The following is a 16,349-nucleotide window of genomic DNA, read 5'->3' on the forward strand; positions in this document are numbered from 1 at the left end:
GTAACTGAGAGTCCCTCAGGCAAAAGGATGAATCCAGTGTCATATATTGCTCCCATTTCTGGGAGTTGGAGTACATATTAATCTGATTCAACATTATTAGATATCCCAGATGCAACAGCAGCAATGGTTGAGACTACTGATTTCCATTAATGGTGTCCATCACATCCTACTTATTAAGGCATTTTGCAAGGCCCTGAACCCTGTCATTGCCTTGACTAACCTGTTTCACTTGTTTAGCTGTGTATATTTCTACTTACAAACTATCCTCCAGGATAAGCCCTCTGTACATGCCAGCCATCAGCCTACATCCTCTGTGAGACAGGCTTTTTGCTCTTCTCAGTGGAATCATGTCCTCATCTACTCACTTAGTGCTATGCCTCATTACTACAAAGAAAATTCGGTATGTAACTTAACTTGAAAGGTAAGAGCAACAAACCATTTACTTCTCCATCAACATTTCATAATTATTACATATAACTCTCTTTGTACTGTCATTTCCACATCCTTGCAATAGTCAAATTCAAAAGGCCCTCAAATTCTACCGGTAGTCAACAAGAGATACAGTTAGCTCCAAAGGTTTGCCTCTGCAGACCTTGTGTCAGGTTCAAGTAGCAGATACTAGGAAGAAATTTTTTACTGTCAGGGTAGTGAGGCACTGGAACTTGTCATCCAGAGAAGCCACGAAAGCCCCACCCCTGGAGATGTTCAAGGCCAGGTTGGATGGGTCTTTGAGCAACCCGATCTAGTGGAAGCTGTATCTGCCTGTGGCAGGGGACTTGGAACTAGATGGTCTTTAAGGTTCCTTCCAGCCCAAACTATTCTGTGATTCTATGACTGACAATTGCTCTCAGTAAACAAAAATTCATATTTTGTTTTGCATAGCCACCTTTGAGAGATGATAGAGGTATAACAGCATGTTAGGAAAAAGAACATCTGCTTAATGTCAAGGTAGTACACACTCTGCAAAGCCTGTCATTAGTGTCAGCAGCAGCTGCAGCCACTACTCTGTTCTCTCAGCTGTGTTAAATGATAGGAATCAAAACCAGAGGGCTGAGGCATCAGCAGGGGGACTAGCAGGAAATGTACACATGCATTAGAAAAGATGCGATGGAAGTTTCACTACCACAAAACAATCAAAAAGATTTTCTGTGATAATCCTTTCTGTTGACTTGAAATAGACTTGAAAAAAAAAATCCTCAGCTTACATTGCATTCCAGTTTAGGCACAAACTTAAGGTAACGTCTTTTTTTCCCAACCAAAATGCAACAGGGAGGTAGCTAGAATGGAAATATAAATGATTACTTAGCTCAGGTCTGATCTTAAAAGAGTCAGCAAAAATAAGTAAAGTAAGATCAGGACCTTAACCACGGGGTGCAAGAAAGGAAGTACAATACGTATGTCTTTATGTTATACAAAATATACCTCACTTGCACTGGTTTAGCAAGTTGCTTGTATTTAAGGAAAAATAATTATAAAATATTTGATTTTCACATGCAAAGATTACCAGAAACTGAAAAAGATACAAAGCCTGGAAGAAAGCAGGGCTGTCTGTAGGCTCTGTTATCATCACGGATGACAGGCATTTGAAAATACATTGCTTGGTCATTTTAACATTAAGCTATGCAAAATCCTGACTTGCACAGCAAGCAATATTATTTACACGATTTTCTTCTGTGAACACATTATCTGCTCTTCTTTCTCCCAAAACTCACTACAAGCCCCATATGCTGCATCACATTCAAAACCCCAGACACTTGGGTTTTGCATGTAAGAACATGGTATTTTTTGTGCTTTTGAATTACATAGTAAAGAATTGAGATTTTTTTTCTTTTAGATTCTTATATTAAAGCAAAATGGATTCAAGATTTACAGTTAAAAAGTCTCTAGCAGCACATAATGCTGTGAATTAACAGAGTGTTTCTCTGACCTGGAACCATCACATATGCCTGGGTACTCCACATATCAATGAGTATCAGCCTAACTATCATTAAGGTCTCTCATTTAAATTTATGTTAATTACATTTTATAAAAATGAAAATATAAAAAGTTCATCTAACATTACAAATGCTTAGGAAAGCCTTTCATGTAGACCCCTTAAAATCTGCAAGAAATTATCACGTCTAGCAAACTTCTGTTAGGAATGCCATCTCGTGGTTAAAAGCTGTATGTAACAATGAGTCCAGGTAATCTTATCCAAATTTTTACTTGCAAAGTACCGTTTTTGAAGAAATGAGCTATTCATGTATGACCTTTCAGAACTGTATAGTATTCTTTTATAGACCATTCTAGATGAAAATGACTGTGAATATGGCTTTCCTGTCCTCATTTTTATACAATGCTAATTAATTATGCAGGGAGGACTAGTTTCATGAGATGGGATGCATTTATTAGCATTTTAAACAGAACCAGATTGCCATGTGAACTTACTTTAAAAGTCCTCTAAATGCCTAGTCTATTTAGCTATAGTTTAGTGAATTAGTCTAAAGTGTATAGAAAATACACACATTTTTCTCCAAATATGTTTCTAAAGCAGAACCCTATAAGCACACTTTACGTCCTCTAAACTCTGTGGAGCATCTTTGGTTGATATATAAAAGGTCAAGTTTACCTTTAAAAAGGAAACACTGGATTTTTCAATTGTCTTAAATAAATCTTGTTGCGAGCTGAAAATGAATGGAAAATGGCCATCAGATCACCACTTGCTCATGAAAGCAGAAAGAAATTACAAGTAAACAAGAGTGGAAAGAAGGGGACCAAAAGCATTTAATAAACATTAGAAGATGTCTATCTTCTAAAAGCTTTGAAAAATGAATAATAATTAGCCACGTACAATACAGCTGACATTTGCATAGGCACTTTCCTACTATGTATGTCCACCTCATTTCCATAATGAAAGTATATATTGCCCCAGACTATCACAACACATATTGTATAATGAAATCTGAAACTAATGAGCCATATCCTAGCAGTCATGAGTCAAGTCAGAGTGTGCATTAGTAATCCATTTGCAATACTCTAGAGACAGTAAAAACAAGGCTAAACATATCCAGTTGCCTATTTAGTGCACAACTTGTTCTGTGTACTGATAACACTATAGCAGAATTGAAATGAGTTCACAATCTCTAGCACTCAAAACCTCTTAGCACTCAAACCTCTGTGAAATACTGTTCATACTTTTGTTAGCATGCAGGTTACCCATGGGGGAGTCAAAAAGGGACTACCATGATTATTTACTTTGACCTCTTGCATAACATGGATCTGACTTGCCCGAATTAGTCCTCTTTCTACCAAATTACGTCTTTTCAGGAAATCATGTAACTCATCCAGAGTAGAGAAAACATCTAGAATTCTCTTACGTGCCTTTATCTCTTCAAGTAATGTGTCCAACTTCTACTGGATCATCCTTTCTCTGCTATTACTTTATTATCAAATTTTTGCTCCATGATGGTTCTTCCAGGCTAACTCACCATTCACTAAACTTACCAGATTCTCCTTGTTGAGAGTGTCATGCCAGTTCTTCTCTTTAACCCACTAATCTCACGACTTTTTTCTGTCCAATGTTACAGCATTACTGGAAATTGTGACTATTGCCATTGGGCATAGCATTCTTCTAAAAGGTTACACCAAAGTCAAATATACAAAGCAATATTACTTCCCTGACAGTATTTACATATCTAAACCTGAAAATCTTGGTGGTCCTCCTGGCCACAAGCCACACTGAAAATTCATATTTCGTGAGCGTGCACATCCCCTCCAGACACTGTGCAAAGTTACTATTTCCTACAGCATATTGTTCTGTTTGGTAAGTAATCCCTCAAACCTCTGCTCCTTGAGACACAGATCTACTTTAGGCCACAGTAAACTGCAGTTTGCTTACAGCTCCCAACCAAGTAATTCATCTTAGTCTGTTTAAGTGGCTCCTTAGTATGAGTTTTGTGGTATCTGTAAATTTGAGCAGTCATTATTGAATTTCCTTCTGTGTTCTTAACAAACTTATGGATAAGAGGCAAATCCTGTGTAAACACTCATAACTAATCTGTTCAGTTACAGCTGTCCTTTCAGATTTACATTCTGAGATCTTTCAGGTTTGGACTCGATTACTGTTATGACGAATTTTGAATTTGGGGTGATATTTTGTTTCAATAACAACAACTTCTTTAAAATAAAAGAAATTATTCGACAACCTAAGGGCATTCCAAATACCAGCAATGAACTATCTAAAAAGAAAATGCAACAATTCTTGTGCTATGTAAATGATTTTGTGAAGTTTGAGATACAGTTTTTATGAAAAATGTGTTACTATGTTGCAAAGGGAATATGCTGTGGTTTCTCTACTTGGTTAAATTTTACAAGATATTGTTAAGCAAGTAAAATAGGTATTTTCTAAATTCTGCTAAATATTTTTCCTATCAAACATTTTATTTCCTTGTGCTGGCAAAAAAGTAGCCACAGGCCATCTTAAACAGCTACCAGGGAATAGTCTTCTCAAGTAAAAGGCGCAAAAGAAGCTCAGAACTACCCCCATGACGAGTCCTTCAAAAGTTGCACCTAAGCTGGAGAGCAAAACCGAGATTGAGATCTTTTAGATTGATTCATTCTGAAAAAAAAAAAAAGAATCTACATTGAAGCAACAGCTTCCCGGTTCTGGAAAGTGTGCTGAGCACATCTCTAACTACCATGAAAAAATACAGTAGTTTAAATGCTCCTCAAGCTGCTAATATATGCTCAGAATTAACTGCTTGTTCACATTAATTCACTGAAATTAACTACTCATTTCTTATTGCTGCTTTAACCATTCAAGTGATTTTTAAGCCCATGATCCTGAAATCATATTCCAAGTGAACTAAAGTTGCCCTGTAACTATTAACAACCAGTGTATCCCTCCAATGAACTAAGTGCAAACAAGAAAGATTAAACTGTCACAGATTTCCTCCTCCATATTAATTCCTCAGAATACAGACTTTCCACGCAGCACCAGACAAGTCTGCAGTGCAACATATTTTATACATATTTTCATTCCAGGATAATGCAAATTATCTCACTAACATCTGTCATTCTCAGCAAAATGAAGTTCATTTACTACACACCTAATTTTCAAGTAAACAGGACAGAACATGTCTTTCAAGATTTAATATCAAATTTTGAAACCACTTCTTTTAATGGATTTTCTTTACATAACATTGATAAGGATTTAAGAGCATATTTGCAAAAAAAATGCCACAGAGTAGATCCCACACTGTTTAGAAAAAATATAGTGAATACAAATTACTAATGTATATTTTCAGGCATGCCAAATATTATATACCTAATAACAATGTGTGTTCTTGATGTCCTTGAAGAGCAAAGTTGACCTCTTGAAAAACAATAATTTTCCCTTTAGAGTTCCATCTGCTAAAAATTCCATCACCTCAAAAACATAAATAGCAATTCTTTCTAAATTATAAGATAATAAGAAAACAGAATTATCTTCTGAAGCCATCCCTATATGCTCTATTCATCCTTTACCTCAAATGACTCTGTCACCCTGAGAAGGACTGTGACTAAAGGCAAATAATGAGCAGCTGGCAAGTCTATAAGCAAACCGAAGCATTTGTATTCTTACAATAAAAAGCTTAAATATAGATATCCTCACATCCATGTGGTGGGTTGACCGTGGATGGACTCCAGATGTCCACTAAAGCTGCTCCATCAGTCCCCCTTTTCTGCTGGACAGGGGAGAGAAAATATAGCAAAAGGTTTGCAGGTCAAGATAAGGACAGGGATAGATCACTCAGCAATTATCATCACAGGCAAAACAGACTCAGCTTAGGGAAAGCAGTTTGATTCATTAGCAATCAAATTAGAGTAGGATAATGAGAAATAAAACTAAATCTTAAAACACCACACTAACTCCCCTGCCTCGCCGTGTTTCCCAGGCTCAAATTCTCCTGATTTTCTCAGCCTCCTCACCCAAGCAGCACAGTGGGACTGGGCATTGCGGTCAGTTTATCGTACCATGTCTCTGCTGCTAGTCCCTCCTCAGAGGGACATTCTTTCCCTGCTCCACCACAGGGTCCCTCCCACGGGACACAGTCCTCCTTGAACTTCTCCAGGGTGAGTTCTTCCCATGTGCTGCAGTTCTTCATGAACTGTTCCAGCATATGCCCCTTCCACAGGATGCAGTCCTTCAGGAACAGACTAGACAGCTTCTATGTGGATCCCCCAAAGGGTCACAAAACCTGCTGAAAAACCTGCTCCAGAGTGGGCTCTTCTTGCCACAGGTCCTTCCAGGAGCCTGCTCCAGTCCAGGCTTCCCACAGGGCCATTGCCTCCTTCATGCACCCACCTGCTCCAGCATCAAGTCCTCCATGGGCTGCAGGTAGATATATTCACTCCATCATCAACCTCCATGGGCTGCAGAGGTCAGCCGGCCTTACCATGGTCTTCAACATGAGCTGCAGGGGAGTTTCTGCTCTGGTGCCTGGAGCACCTCCTCCCCATCCTTTTGCCCTCACCTTGGTATCTGCAGTTACTTCTCTCATGTATTCTCACTCCTCTCTCTGGCTGCAGTTGGTGTCGTGCAAGGCTTCTTTTTCCCTTCTTAACTATGTTATCCCAGAGGCGCTACCACCATTGCTGATGGGCTCAGCCACAGCCAGCAGCAGGTGTGCCCTGGAGCCAGCTGGCATTGTCTGTATCAGATACAAACGAAGCTTCCAGTAGCTTCTGACAGAAGCCACCCCTGTAGTCCCTTCACTACCAAAACCTTGTCATGCAAATCCAATTCATTACATACGTCCTTAAGGTTTTTCAAGCAGTATCAGTGTTCTTCTTATGGTTTTTCATGTAGTATCAGTGTTCAGCAAAGACTGATCTATATAGAACGTTAGCAGCTTAACTAAAGCTATGCTATTACTCCAGGTCAACAAAGGTAGTGGAAATGTGCATATGTGTGTGCTCACACGCCCTGTAAACATGGCTTATATTGATTTAGACTGCAGCGGTCTATCTTTAGGCAAGTAGGAGCAAACTCCATACACACCAGGCCCAAACAGCTTAAAGAATCCTGCTGACATTAGATCGTAAATCTACTTTGTGCATCAGTGCACCACTTTTGCCTTAAGAAGTTGACAGAAAATATCACGTGAAATGTCTGCAAAAGACAAAACCCAGCGCTTGTGTCCGCTCTTAATCATTAACGCCCTTTGAATCTTTCATAACAGTGATAGTGGGGGAAAAAAGTGCAGTAACAGTAGCACAGCGTTTGTTGAACCACTGTATTTTGCTGACTGACATTTAGAGAAGCTAGGCTGCTTCCCTCACTATCCTACCTATGCGGGACCAGGGAGGTTATTCTCCCTCTGTACTCGGCACTGGTGAGACCGCTCCTCGAATACTGTGTTCAGTTCTGGGCCCCTCACCACAAGAAGGATGTTGAGGCTCTGGAACGAGTCCAGAGAAGAGCAACAAAGCTGGTGAGGGGGCTGGAGAACAGGCCTTATGAGGAGCGGCTGAGAGAGCTGGGGTTGTTTAGCCTGGAGAAGAGGAGGCTGAGGGGAGACCTCATTGCTCTCTATAACTACCTGAAAGGAGGTTGTAGAGAGGAGGGAGCTGGCCTCTTCTCCCAAGTGACAGGGGACAGGACAAGAGGGAATGGCCTCAAGCTCCGCCAGGGGAGGTTTAGGCTGGACATTAGGAAAAAATTCTTCACAGAAAGGGTCATTGGGCACTGGAACAGGCTGCCCAGGGAGGTGGTTGATTCACCTTCCCTGGAGGTGTTTAAGGCACGAGTGGACGAAGTGCTAAGGGGCATGGTTTAGTGTTTGATAGGAATGGTTGGACTCGATGATCCGGTGGGTCTCTTCCAACCTGGTGATTCTATGATTCTACCCACCTGCAGCCAGATATAGGAATGAGCACACTGGAAATCTCTTCCATTCCTCCAGGCCCAGCATGACAAGGAAAGCCAGAAGATGGTACATTGTAGTCACCACAAGGCAGCATCAGCACCTAGTCACAAATGCTGTGTACATCCAGGATGACAACACTACTGCAGCATTTCATAGGGCCCATCACTAGGATCCACAGATGTCGTCCACAAAAGTTATAAGCAAGCTCAAAAATTAATTATTCTAAAATTTAGTAAATACTGTGTTGTAGAAGCCTTCAGAAATTCTGAGAAATGTACTAATAACACACATGCTCTTTAATCACTGCTTTTATAAACGTTAACGACACAGTGAAAGCCCATAACCAAGTACAACTGCTTGTTTTTTCACTTATTCAGATCATATCAACTGTTACAATGGCTCATGATATTCAAAATAGCAACTAGGATTTTTACTAATACATTCTGCTTCAAAACAAGCTTGAGCTACTGTCATGAACTTTCAGATATCATTTGAGTCATGCTAATATAAATCCTCTGTTAGTTTAGTTCTGACTGTTTTATCTAATAATCAGCTATCTTGAGGAAGGACATTGGCTTCTAGCCTAATCTTGTTTAGAATCTCAGCTTTTCTCTTTTAGGTACTTTCTATGAAAACAAGGTCTTCTTTGTACACGTTTCTATAAAACATTTTAACGTGTGACAAATTGCCCTATGTCAAATTCCATTAAGCCCTACAAAACCAGGTACTGCAGGATTTCTAGAGTCCTATGCTGAAACCAATTCCTCTTCCAGTAATTCAATTCAGGCAGCTGGGTTTGTTTGGGGTTTGGGTGGCTTCGGGTTTTGCTGGTTTTTGGGTTTTTTTAAGATTCAGAATTCTGCCTTTGTACTGAGCACCACCAGTGAAAGCATTACATTTTTTCCACTTGGAACTATTGTGAGAATCAGACTGAAACATACAGAAACACAAGGTGGATGTGCACTTATCACCTACACAAGCATGCTTCTTTTTTGGCAATATGCTTATGCAAGTTTTCCTTACAGAACTTGGACTACTTTTTTTTTTTTAATTACACATTTATTGTCTTTCTCACGTTGTGTCTAGAAAATGATGAGAACTCCTCTGCCCTATAAGAAGAGACTGAATGAGTTAGGTATCTTCACCCCAGAGAAGAGGAGGCCCAGCTGGCCCATCATTACAGTTTTCCAATATTCAAATGGTGGCAAGAAAGCGGACGGAAGCTCTCTCTTCACAAGGAGCCATGATAAGAGGAAATGGGGACCAGTTGCACCAGAAGTTTCATCTTGATACAAGAAAGAAATTTCTCACAATGAGAACACTCAAACACTGGAACAACTTCCCCAGGGATGTGGTAGAGTCCCCATCACTGGATGTGTTTAAGATGTGACTGAGTGGGGTGCTAGATAATCTCATCTAGGCTCCCTTTCCCACAAAAGGTTGGACCAGATGATGTTTTGAGGTCCCTTCCAACTTGGGCTGTTCTATGATTCTGTGAAAATATAAATGAAAAATTATCCTCCAATGTTACTTCAGAAACAGAAAGTGAGGACTGAGCAGGAAAAAGAACTACAAAGGTCCTAAAAAGGCACCTATGAATGGCAGAATATAGAGACTTATTCTGTTGCACCTTTGTTATTAGCTCCATTTAATTTCATTGTATAATGTATTCACTGCAGCAAATGCACATGCTTGGGTCTTTAACCTGACATCGGGAGAAATGACCATTTTTTAAAACAGTTTGCCAGATGATACCTTCACCTCTAATAGGGCAAAAACTGTAAGTGGACACACAGAGGAAACTGGGGGATATGGGAACAGTTCAAAGCCCCACGAGTCCCAACATCTAGGAGATGCTGACTCTCAAAAAGGCAAAAAATGTTAACACCTCTCTTGCCAATAGTTTCCCTGTCTCAATCTTGGGGGGAACCACAACCTCCCAGAGCTACACCTCCTCACATCTGATGACTCTTAGCTTTTTACCTATAACTGCATACCATTCAAAACTTGTCAATACATCATTTCACAATTTCTCTTAGTGTGAAATGTGTTTATATTTTATGTCCTCGCCAAATATGATCTACAGTTAGCAGAGTAAGTTTGTCCATAATGACGTGATCTCATAGGGCAACCTGCTCTATTTTTTTGATGAAAAAAGCCAATAAACAGCCTGTCATTAGCAAAAACAGATTGCTAGTATAGATCTACTTTAGGTTACACAGTGAAGACCTCTGATGCTATCACGCTTTCCAGACACTGGAATTCAATATCACTTTTCTTGATGAGATGCCAAGCACTTTGGAAAGCTTTGCTTTTTTCTTGTACCCATTCATGCAAAGCATGAGTAAAATAGAATGTCAAGGAAATTAATTTAAGAAAGATATTAAACCAGAAGTAATCAAAACAAAAAAGCTATATGACCTCTAAGATAAAACATGCATTCTGAAAACTCAGAATACACAAAAAAAATGTAAATAAATAGTCAAGTCTGGTTCCTAGTTAAGGAGACTGCTGCTAATACTAGCAAATTCTGCTATAGCATTAGAAAAGGATTCTGAAGTTGAAAGTTCAGGTAGAAAAGATCTAGGAAAGAGAACACAACACAGTGGAGGAAGAATCACATCTCAAAAATTATTAAAAATATTTAACGAAAGATGCTATTTTACACAGGAAAATATCTGGGAGGAAAAAAGTGCCTGAAAAAACAAAATAACCAATTTTTTTTACATAAAAGCTGGCCTCACAATACATAAAATTATTATACAAGAAGGTAACATGCCACCAAAATGAATGGTTCAAGGATTAACAATACAAGTATACTTCAATCTTTGTAGAGAAATCAGCCCTCATTAGTAACACACAAACATCATTACGACATCTTATGATGCTTGTGTATCCTAAGTGAAGTGAGTTAATGTTTAACTAATCACCCACTGACCAAATGATCACACCATCCTTGTTACAAAGCAAAAGCTAATAGTTTCAGAAAGGTCAAATTTCATTATCTTCCTCCATGCTTCAGGCTTGTGGAGACAGCACCACCAAGATCAGCCAGCACTACTGCCATCTCTACTACGTATGACCCTAAAAAAGTATTCCAGTCTTTTATACTCTTAGTTCACAACCTTCCACCTAGAAATCTCAGGTGCCTTGCTTACAAACACTGTTGAAAACTTGACAATTGAGTCTAAAAACACGGACATTAGGCTGTGGACTGGACACAGGCCAGATGAACGATGACTTCACTACAACATGCATACTATTAAGAAGGTACCACAATTGACACAGTGGACTAGTTCTGACTAGTTGCTCAGAAAACTTTCATAAAATGATTTTGAATTAAGGTTTCTATATGGGACATGAGCATACTCATATCTGCAGCACAGACCTGGTGATCCTCATTCCCTGTCTTTTTAAGGGTCTCTAATAGGCTCCAGTGGACTGGAGGCAGTGGGCTGTAAGAATTCAGCAAGTGAAGCTGACTTAATGGATTCTGTTTTATTTCTGCAATCCTCAAAGCCCTCAAGATAGCAGGTGCAAACTTAGAATAATGAGCCGTAGATGAAATAATAACTGGGCAAGTTCTGTCTTGTAATCTATCTGCAACTACTTTTGCAACAGCTGTGTGTGTATCCAAAATATATCCTGTAGTACTGTATACTGAGTGAATGGCAGCCAGACAGTCCTCCTCAGAGCACCACCCAGCCACCAAGTCTTGCTGAAGTTTTTCAAGAAGATCTTTCTGTACCTGGAAATGGCCCTGATTTTCCAGCTGGTTATATAATTGTGTCACCAGCTGTCCATCCTCATTAGCAATCAAATGCAAGTATCGCTCAAGATTGGAGGACTTCAAAATATCTACTGCTGGTGAAAAAGTGGGAATTATTTTTCTTCCTCTCAAATCGTAAACACCTTTTCTTATGAAGTCAGTCAAAACATTGTTTTCATTAGAAGCACAAATACATTTCCTAATAGGAATTCCCATCATTTTAGCATACAAAGCTGCCAGTATGTTGCCAAAATTTCCTGTAGGAATGCATACATCTACAGGGCTTCCAAAAGGAATAATATCTTGATGAACAAGATCAAGGTATGCAGAGGCATGATAAACTATCTGAGGAAGCAGTCGTGCCCAGTTTATGGAGTTTGCCGCAGCTAAAGCTGTTCCATATTCTACTGTAAGAAAGCCAGTATAGTCAGAATTAGTAAAGATTTGCTTAATAGCTGTCTGGCAAAAATCAAAATCAGATTTGACGCCTACTGACCAGGCATTTTCTTTCTGACAGCCAATCATCTGTGATTTTTGAATTGGGCTTACTCCATCCTCAGGAAAAAAATTCATCACAGCAATTCTCCGTTTGTCAGCATCATGGAGACGACTAAAGCCATCTAAAACAGCACTCCCTGTGTCGCCAGAAGTAGCTACCAGAACCAAGTAATTACAGCTTCTGGGAATGCAGTATGCAAATATATGTGGCACCATCTGTAATGCAAAATCTTTAAATGATGCTGTTGGTCCATGAAATAACTCCAGGAGAAACTGATTGCCTGCCAGATGCCTAACTGGGGCAATTTTAGAACAAGTAAAGTTTTCTCCATAAGCAGTTCCAATAATTTCTGCCAGCTTAGAAGCAGGAATATCAGCAGGATGTATGCATCTTTCTAGTATCACCTGCGCTCTTTCAATGTAAGTTGATTCTATTAGGCTTTGCCATTCTCCAGCAGTAAATTTTGGAAGTCCTCTCTTGGGAACAAAGAGTCCTCCATCAGGAGCTAAGCCCTCAGTAACAACATCACTGAAATATTTATAAGAGTCTTTTTCCACACTCCTTCCAGACGTACTAGACCGAGTTGAAATGAAAGTTTCCAGTTCTGAGTTTTGGTATTTCTTCACAGCATCAAGTACCTTTTCTGCTACCTCTGCTGCAACATCCCCTCCACAAAGAATGCGGATGTCATACCACCTTTTGTAGAACTGCTTCCTAAACTGAAGTATGTCCTTGAGGGAAATACCAGGAGACTGGCCCACAATGCGATCCACTTTCATTGATTTCAGCCTGCTCAAAATGACTGGTGTGGGCACATCCAGATATACAACTATTCCATTTTTCTTCATATGCTGCATGGCAGCAGAATGCATTGGATTGGACCCAGTAAGGGAAATGACACTTCCAGATGCTGAAAACTTCAACAGGGCTTTTCCTTCCTCCTCCAAAAATTGCTCATTACCAACATCCTGCAGTTTTTCCGACACACTCATATTCCAGGTTGTTTCAAGGACGTTGTCATCTATGTCTATAACAGGGCAATCTAGTTTCTGACCTACTATTCTCCCAACTGTTGTTTTCCCAGCACCTGGAGGGCCCATCAGGATAATATTTTTGTTTCCAACAACAGAATGGCTTGAGAACCAGGACTTCCATATCTCTGTAAATCCAACAGGTCTGGAAAACATGAGTCTTAAACACATTCTAGAAAGACTCTTTTGGGTTATTAAAGGCCAATACTGAACAATGTGAAACGTCTTCTGCTGGGTCCTTTTGGGTTTTTTCAAGCCAACTTGACAATCAATTTAACTGCTCCAAAAAGAAAAAAAAAAAAAAAAGTAATTAGTCCTTCAGAAAACACCTAGGAAAAAAACCCCTGAAGGATATGAAATTCAGAACAAGAATTCAAACATAAATCCAGTTATGTCTTCATCAGTGCCAGGGAGGTATTTTTCAGAATAAGACTTATTTTTCTCTCCTGCATAGGCCCAGCTCACTTCCACTGGCAAGTCCAACTTCAAATAGTCCACATCCTCCAGGTAAACACAGATATCCAAACCTAACACTGCAATACTATTTGTAAATAACACTTTTTAAATAAATTCAAAATCAATTAGTTTTTTCCTCTAGTAGACCTAGTTTTAAGTACACATTTACAAATAATGAACTTTAATTAAGGTTAACAAAAATGTGTTTTTCCCATCTCCCAAGATGCCTTTGATTTCTCATATTTTCTTTCTTAAAAAAAAACCAAACAAAAAACAAATGCAAGACTGACTTCAACACACAGAAAACTCACAAACTTATGCAGCAAGGCTGGAAGACTTGCATCCAGTTCTCTTCTGAAGGGACGGCAAACCAAGCAAGTGATTTGTGAGGAACTCCTATAACAGAATTGTATTGAGTGTAGTTTGCGCAAAGCGAGATACACATCATCAGGACGCTCTAGTCTCAAAAAATGAAGCCAGTTGGATCTCCAATAAAGATTAAGCAAGAAGCTGAATAGTATTTTGTTTGCTTAGAGAAGTCAACACCAGTATCAGCACAAATTGCAGCATGTGATTTCTGAATGACGTTCAGGGCAAAAGAAAGGAATCTCAAAATCTCCAGATGGGGGGGCGCAGAAATCAGCACAAATTTATACAGAAAATCCCTACAAACTCATTTCTCATTTTAGGTAGGCAAACAGGTATCACTGTTACTGTTATTTATCCATTTTTTTGTAACTAAAAATGCTTAAATACAAGCAAAACTGAAACTAATGATATTTTAGATGTAAAAATCCAACTGTGTGCTTACCCATCAATGCTAAAAAAATAATGAATATCTTTTATATACATGTATTTCCAATATATAGAAAATAATCAATTTTTTAGACATTATTACTTTTTAGTTTCTATAGTATCTAGTACTTTCTAGTAGTTATTAAAAAGAACAGCCTGTGCAGAATAGTTGTAATGTTCAGTATAATTACAAAGCTGTACTAGTCAATGCTCTCTACAGAATACAAACATACAAAAAGAGCTATTTTTTAAATGCCCAGATGTAAGTAAGTTATGTTTGGGATTTAAAAAAGAAAAATTAGAGACAATATTTCAGCAATTTTATTTCCTGAACTTAAGAATTACTTTGAGCGTTAAGTATGAACTAAGGGAGTACAAATCATGCAAAGCATACCGGCCAGCCTACCATGTCCAGTTGCTCTACAGATTCACTCTGAAATGCAGTCAGTACCCACTATGCAGCTGCAGGACATAACATCTGGATTGCTTTATGAATCCAGGCCTTCAGGACTGAAAACCTGCCAAATTACAGGTGTAAAACAGAAAGGACATAAACCCAAATTTCTCTAGTTACAAGCTTTCCATGTTTACACGAAGTTATAAGCAGTCTATGGTATTGTTTGAAATCAACTTGGTTAATCTGGTGCAAAAATTTGCAAGGAATTTGTTCATTCAGCTGCTCAACTAGTTTAACCTATTCTGGTGTAAATCAATTTTGTACTCATATAAAGTACATTTACACAGAAGCTTGCAAACATAGAATTCAACCGTTTCTTTGAAATCATTTTTTATTCACTTGGCAAAGCCACACTGTAAAACCAGCTCAAATTAAGATTTTATAACTCATGGAATTTACCAGGCTAGTTAGAACACCAAACCATCCAACTAGTAGATAGAGCCCATTCTCCCAAAAGAGTGCAGGGTTTTTTTAAAGCCGAGCTTTCACCTGTCCCTCGATGCAACGTAAACTTTTGATGATACCCCTCAGCCCTTCACTTGGGCTGCTGACAGCACCTATATATTGTCAGCAAACATCCAATTTTAACGACCGCGGGGTGAAAAACGGGCTTTTGTTACCAGTACAGTAGAAAACGTAAAAGTCAGTAACTGAAGGGGCCAGCGGCAGTTAGTGCTGTCACAGACCTCAGGGTAGGTAAAGACCTACGAGAATTATCATAATTGATATGATTTGATGATGATCGCATCCCAGAACTGCTCACACAGGATGGCGTCCACCTGGCTTTTATGGGAGCTTTTACGCAAAGAAAGAAAAATAAAAATAAAATTAAAAAAAAAATAAACCCCAAAGCAAGCCGTTCAACTTCAACCTCCCCGAGGTCACCGAGACCCCGAGCGGGCTCCCGCCTCGCCCTTTCGACGCCCAGAAGGTGCCAAAGCGCGGCGGAGGGCGGCAACGCGACCCCCAGCGCGGGCTCAGCCGCGCCCGCCCGCTGCAACCTCTGCCTCCCCTCGGTGTTCCCGGTTCTGGTTCTGATTCCGACTCCGGTTCTGGCTCCTGCCCCGGTCCCGGTCGCTGCCCCCACCCCGCGCGCCCCCAGCCTCACCTACAGCCCCCACAGCGCACGCGCAGCCGCCCGCCCGCAGCCCCCGGCTCGGCCCCGCCCCGGCCGCACCGCGCGCATGCGCGCCCGCCACCACCACACACACCCCCCCCGGGGCGCTGTTGCCTAGCAACGTGTTTCCCCAGCAACCGCGGGGATAACAGCGTGGCGGCCTGGAAGGAGGCGCTCCCTGAGCGGGGTCAGGGCGAGCGGCGGGAGCGCCCGGGCCCCTCCGTGAGGAGGGCGCTGCCCGGTGTGTCCAGGCCCCTCGGCGAGGAGGTCGCTGCCTCGTGTGTCCAGGCCCCTCGGCGAGCAGGGCGCTGCCCAGTGTGTCCAGGGCCCCTCGGC

The 16,349-nt window shown here is 40.3% G+C and overlaps 1 protein-coding gene across 1 annotated transcript; it reads right to left on the reverse strand.

Annotated features, from left to right (window-relative positions):
* Nucleotides 1-11,002: 11,002 nt before the first annotated feature.
* On the reverse strand, nucleotides 11,003-13,485 carry THNSL1 (threonine synthase like 1). The gene has a single exon (XM_069859477.1). The coding sequence runs from the start codon at nucleotides 13,357-13,359 to the stop codon at nucleotides 11,200-11,202; it is 2,160 nt and encodes a 719-aa protein (XP_069715578.1). The 5' UTR covers nucleotides 13,360-13,485; the 3' UTR covers nucleotides 11,003-11,199.
* Nucleotides 13,486-16,349: the final 2,864 nt, after the last annotated feature.

The sequence above is a fragment of the Phaenicophaeus curvirostris genome, chromosome 6 (genome assembly GCF_032191515.1).
Source record: "Phaenicophaeus curvirostris isolate KB17595 chromosome 6, BPBGC_Pcur_1.0, whole genome shotgun sequence".
Lineage (NCBI taxonomy): Eukaryota > Metazoa > Chordata > Aves > Cuculiformes > Cuculidae > Phaenicophaeus > Phaenicophaeus curvirostris.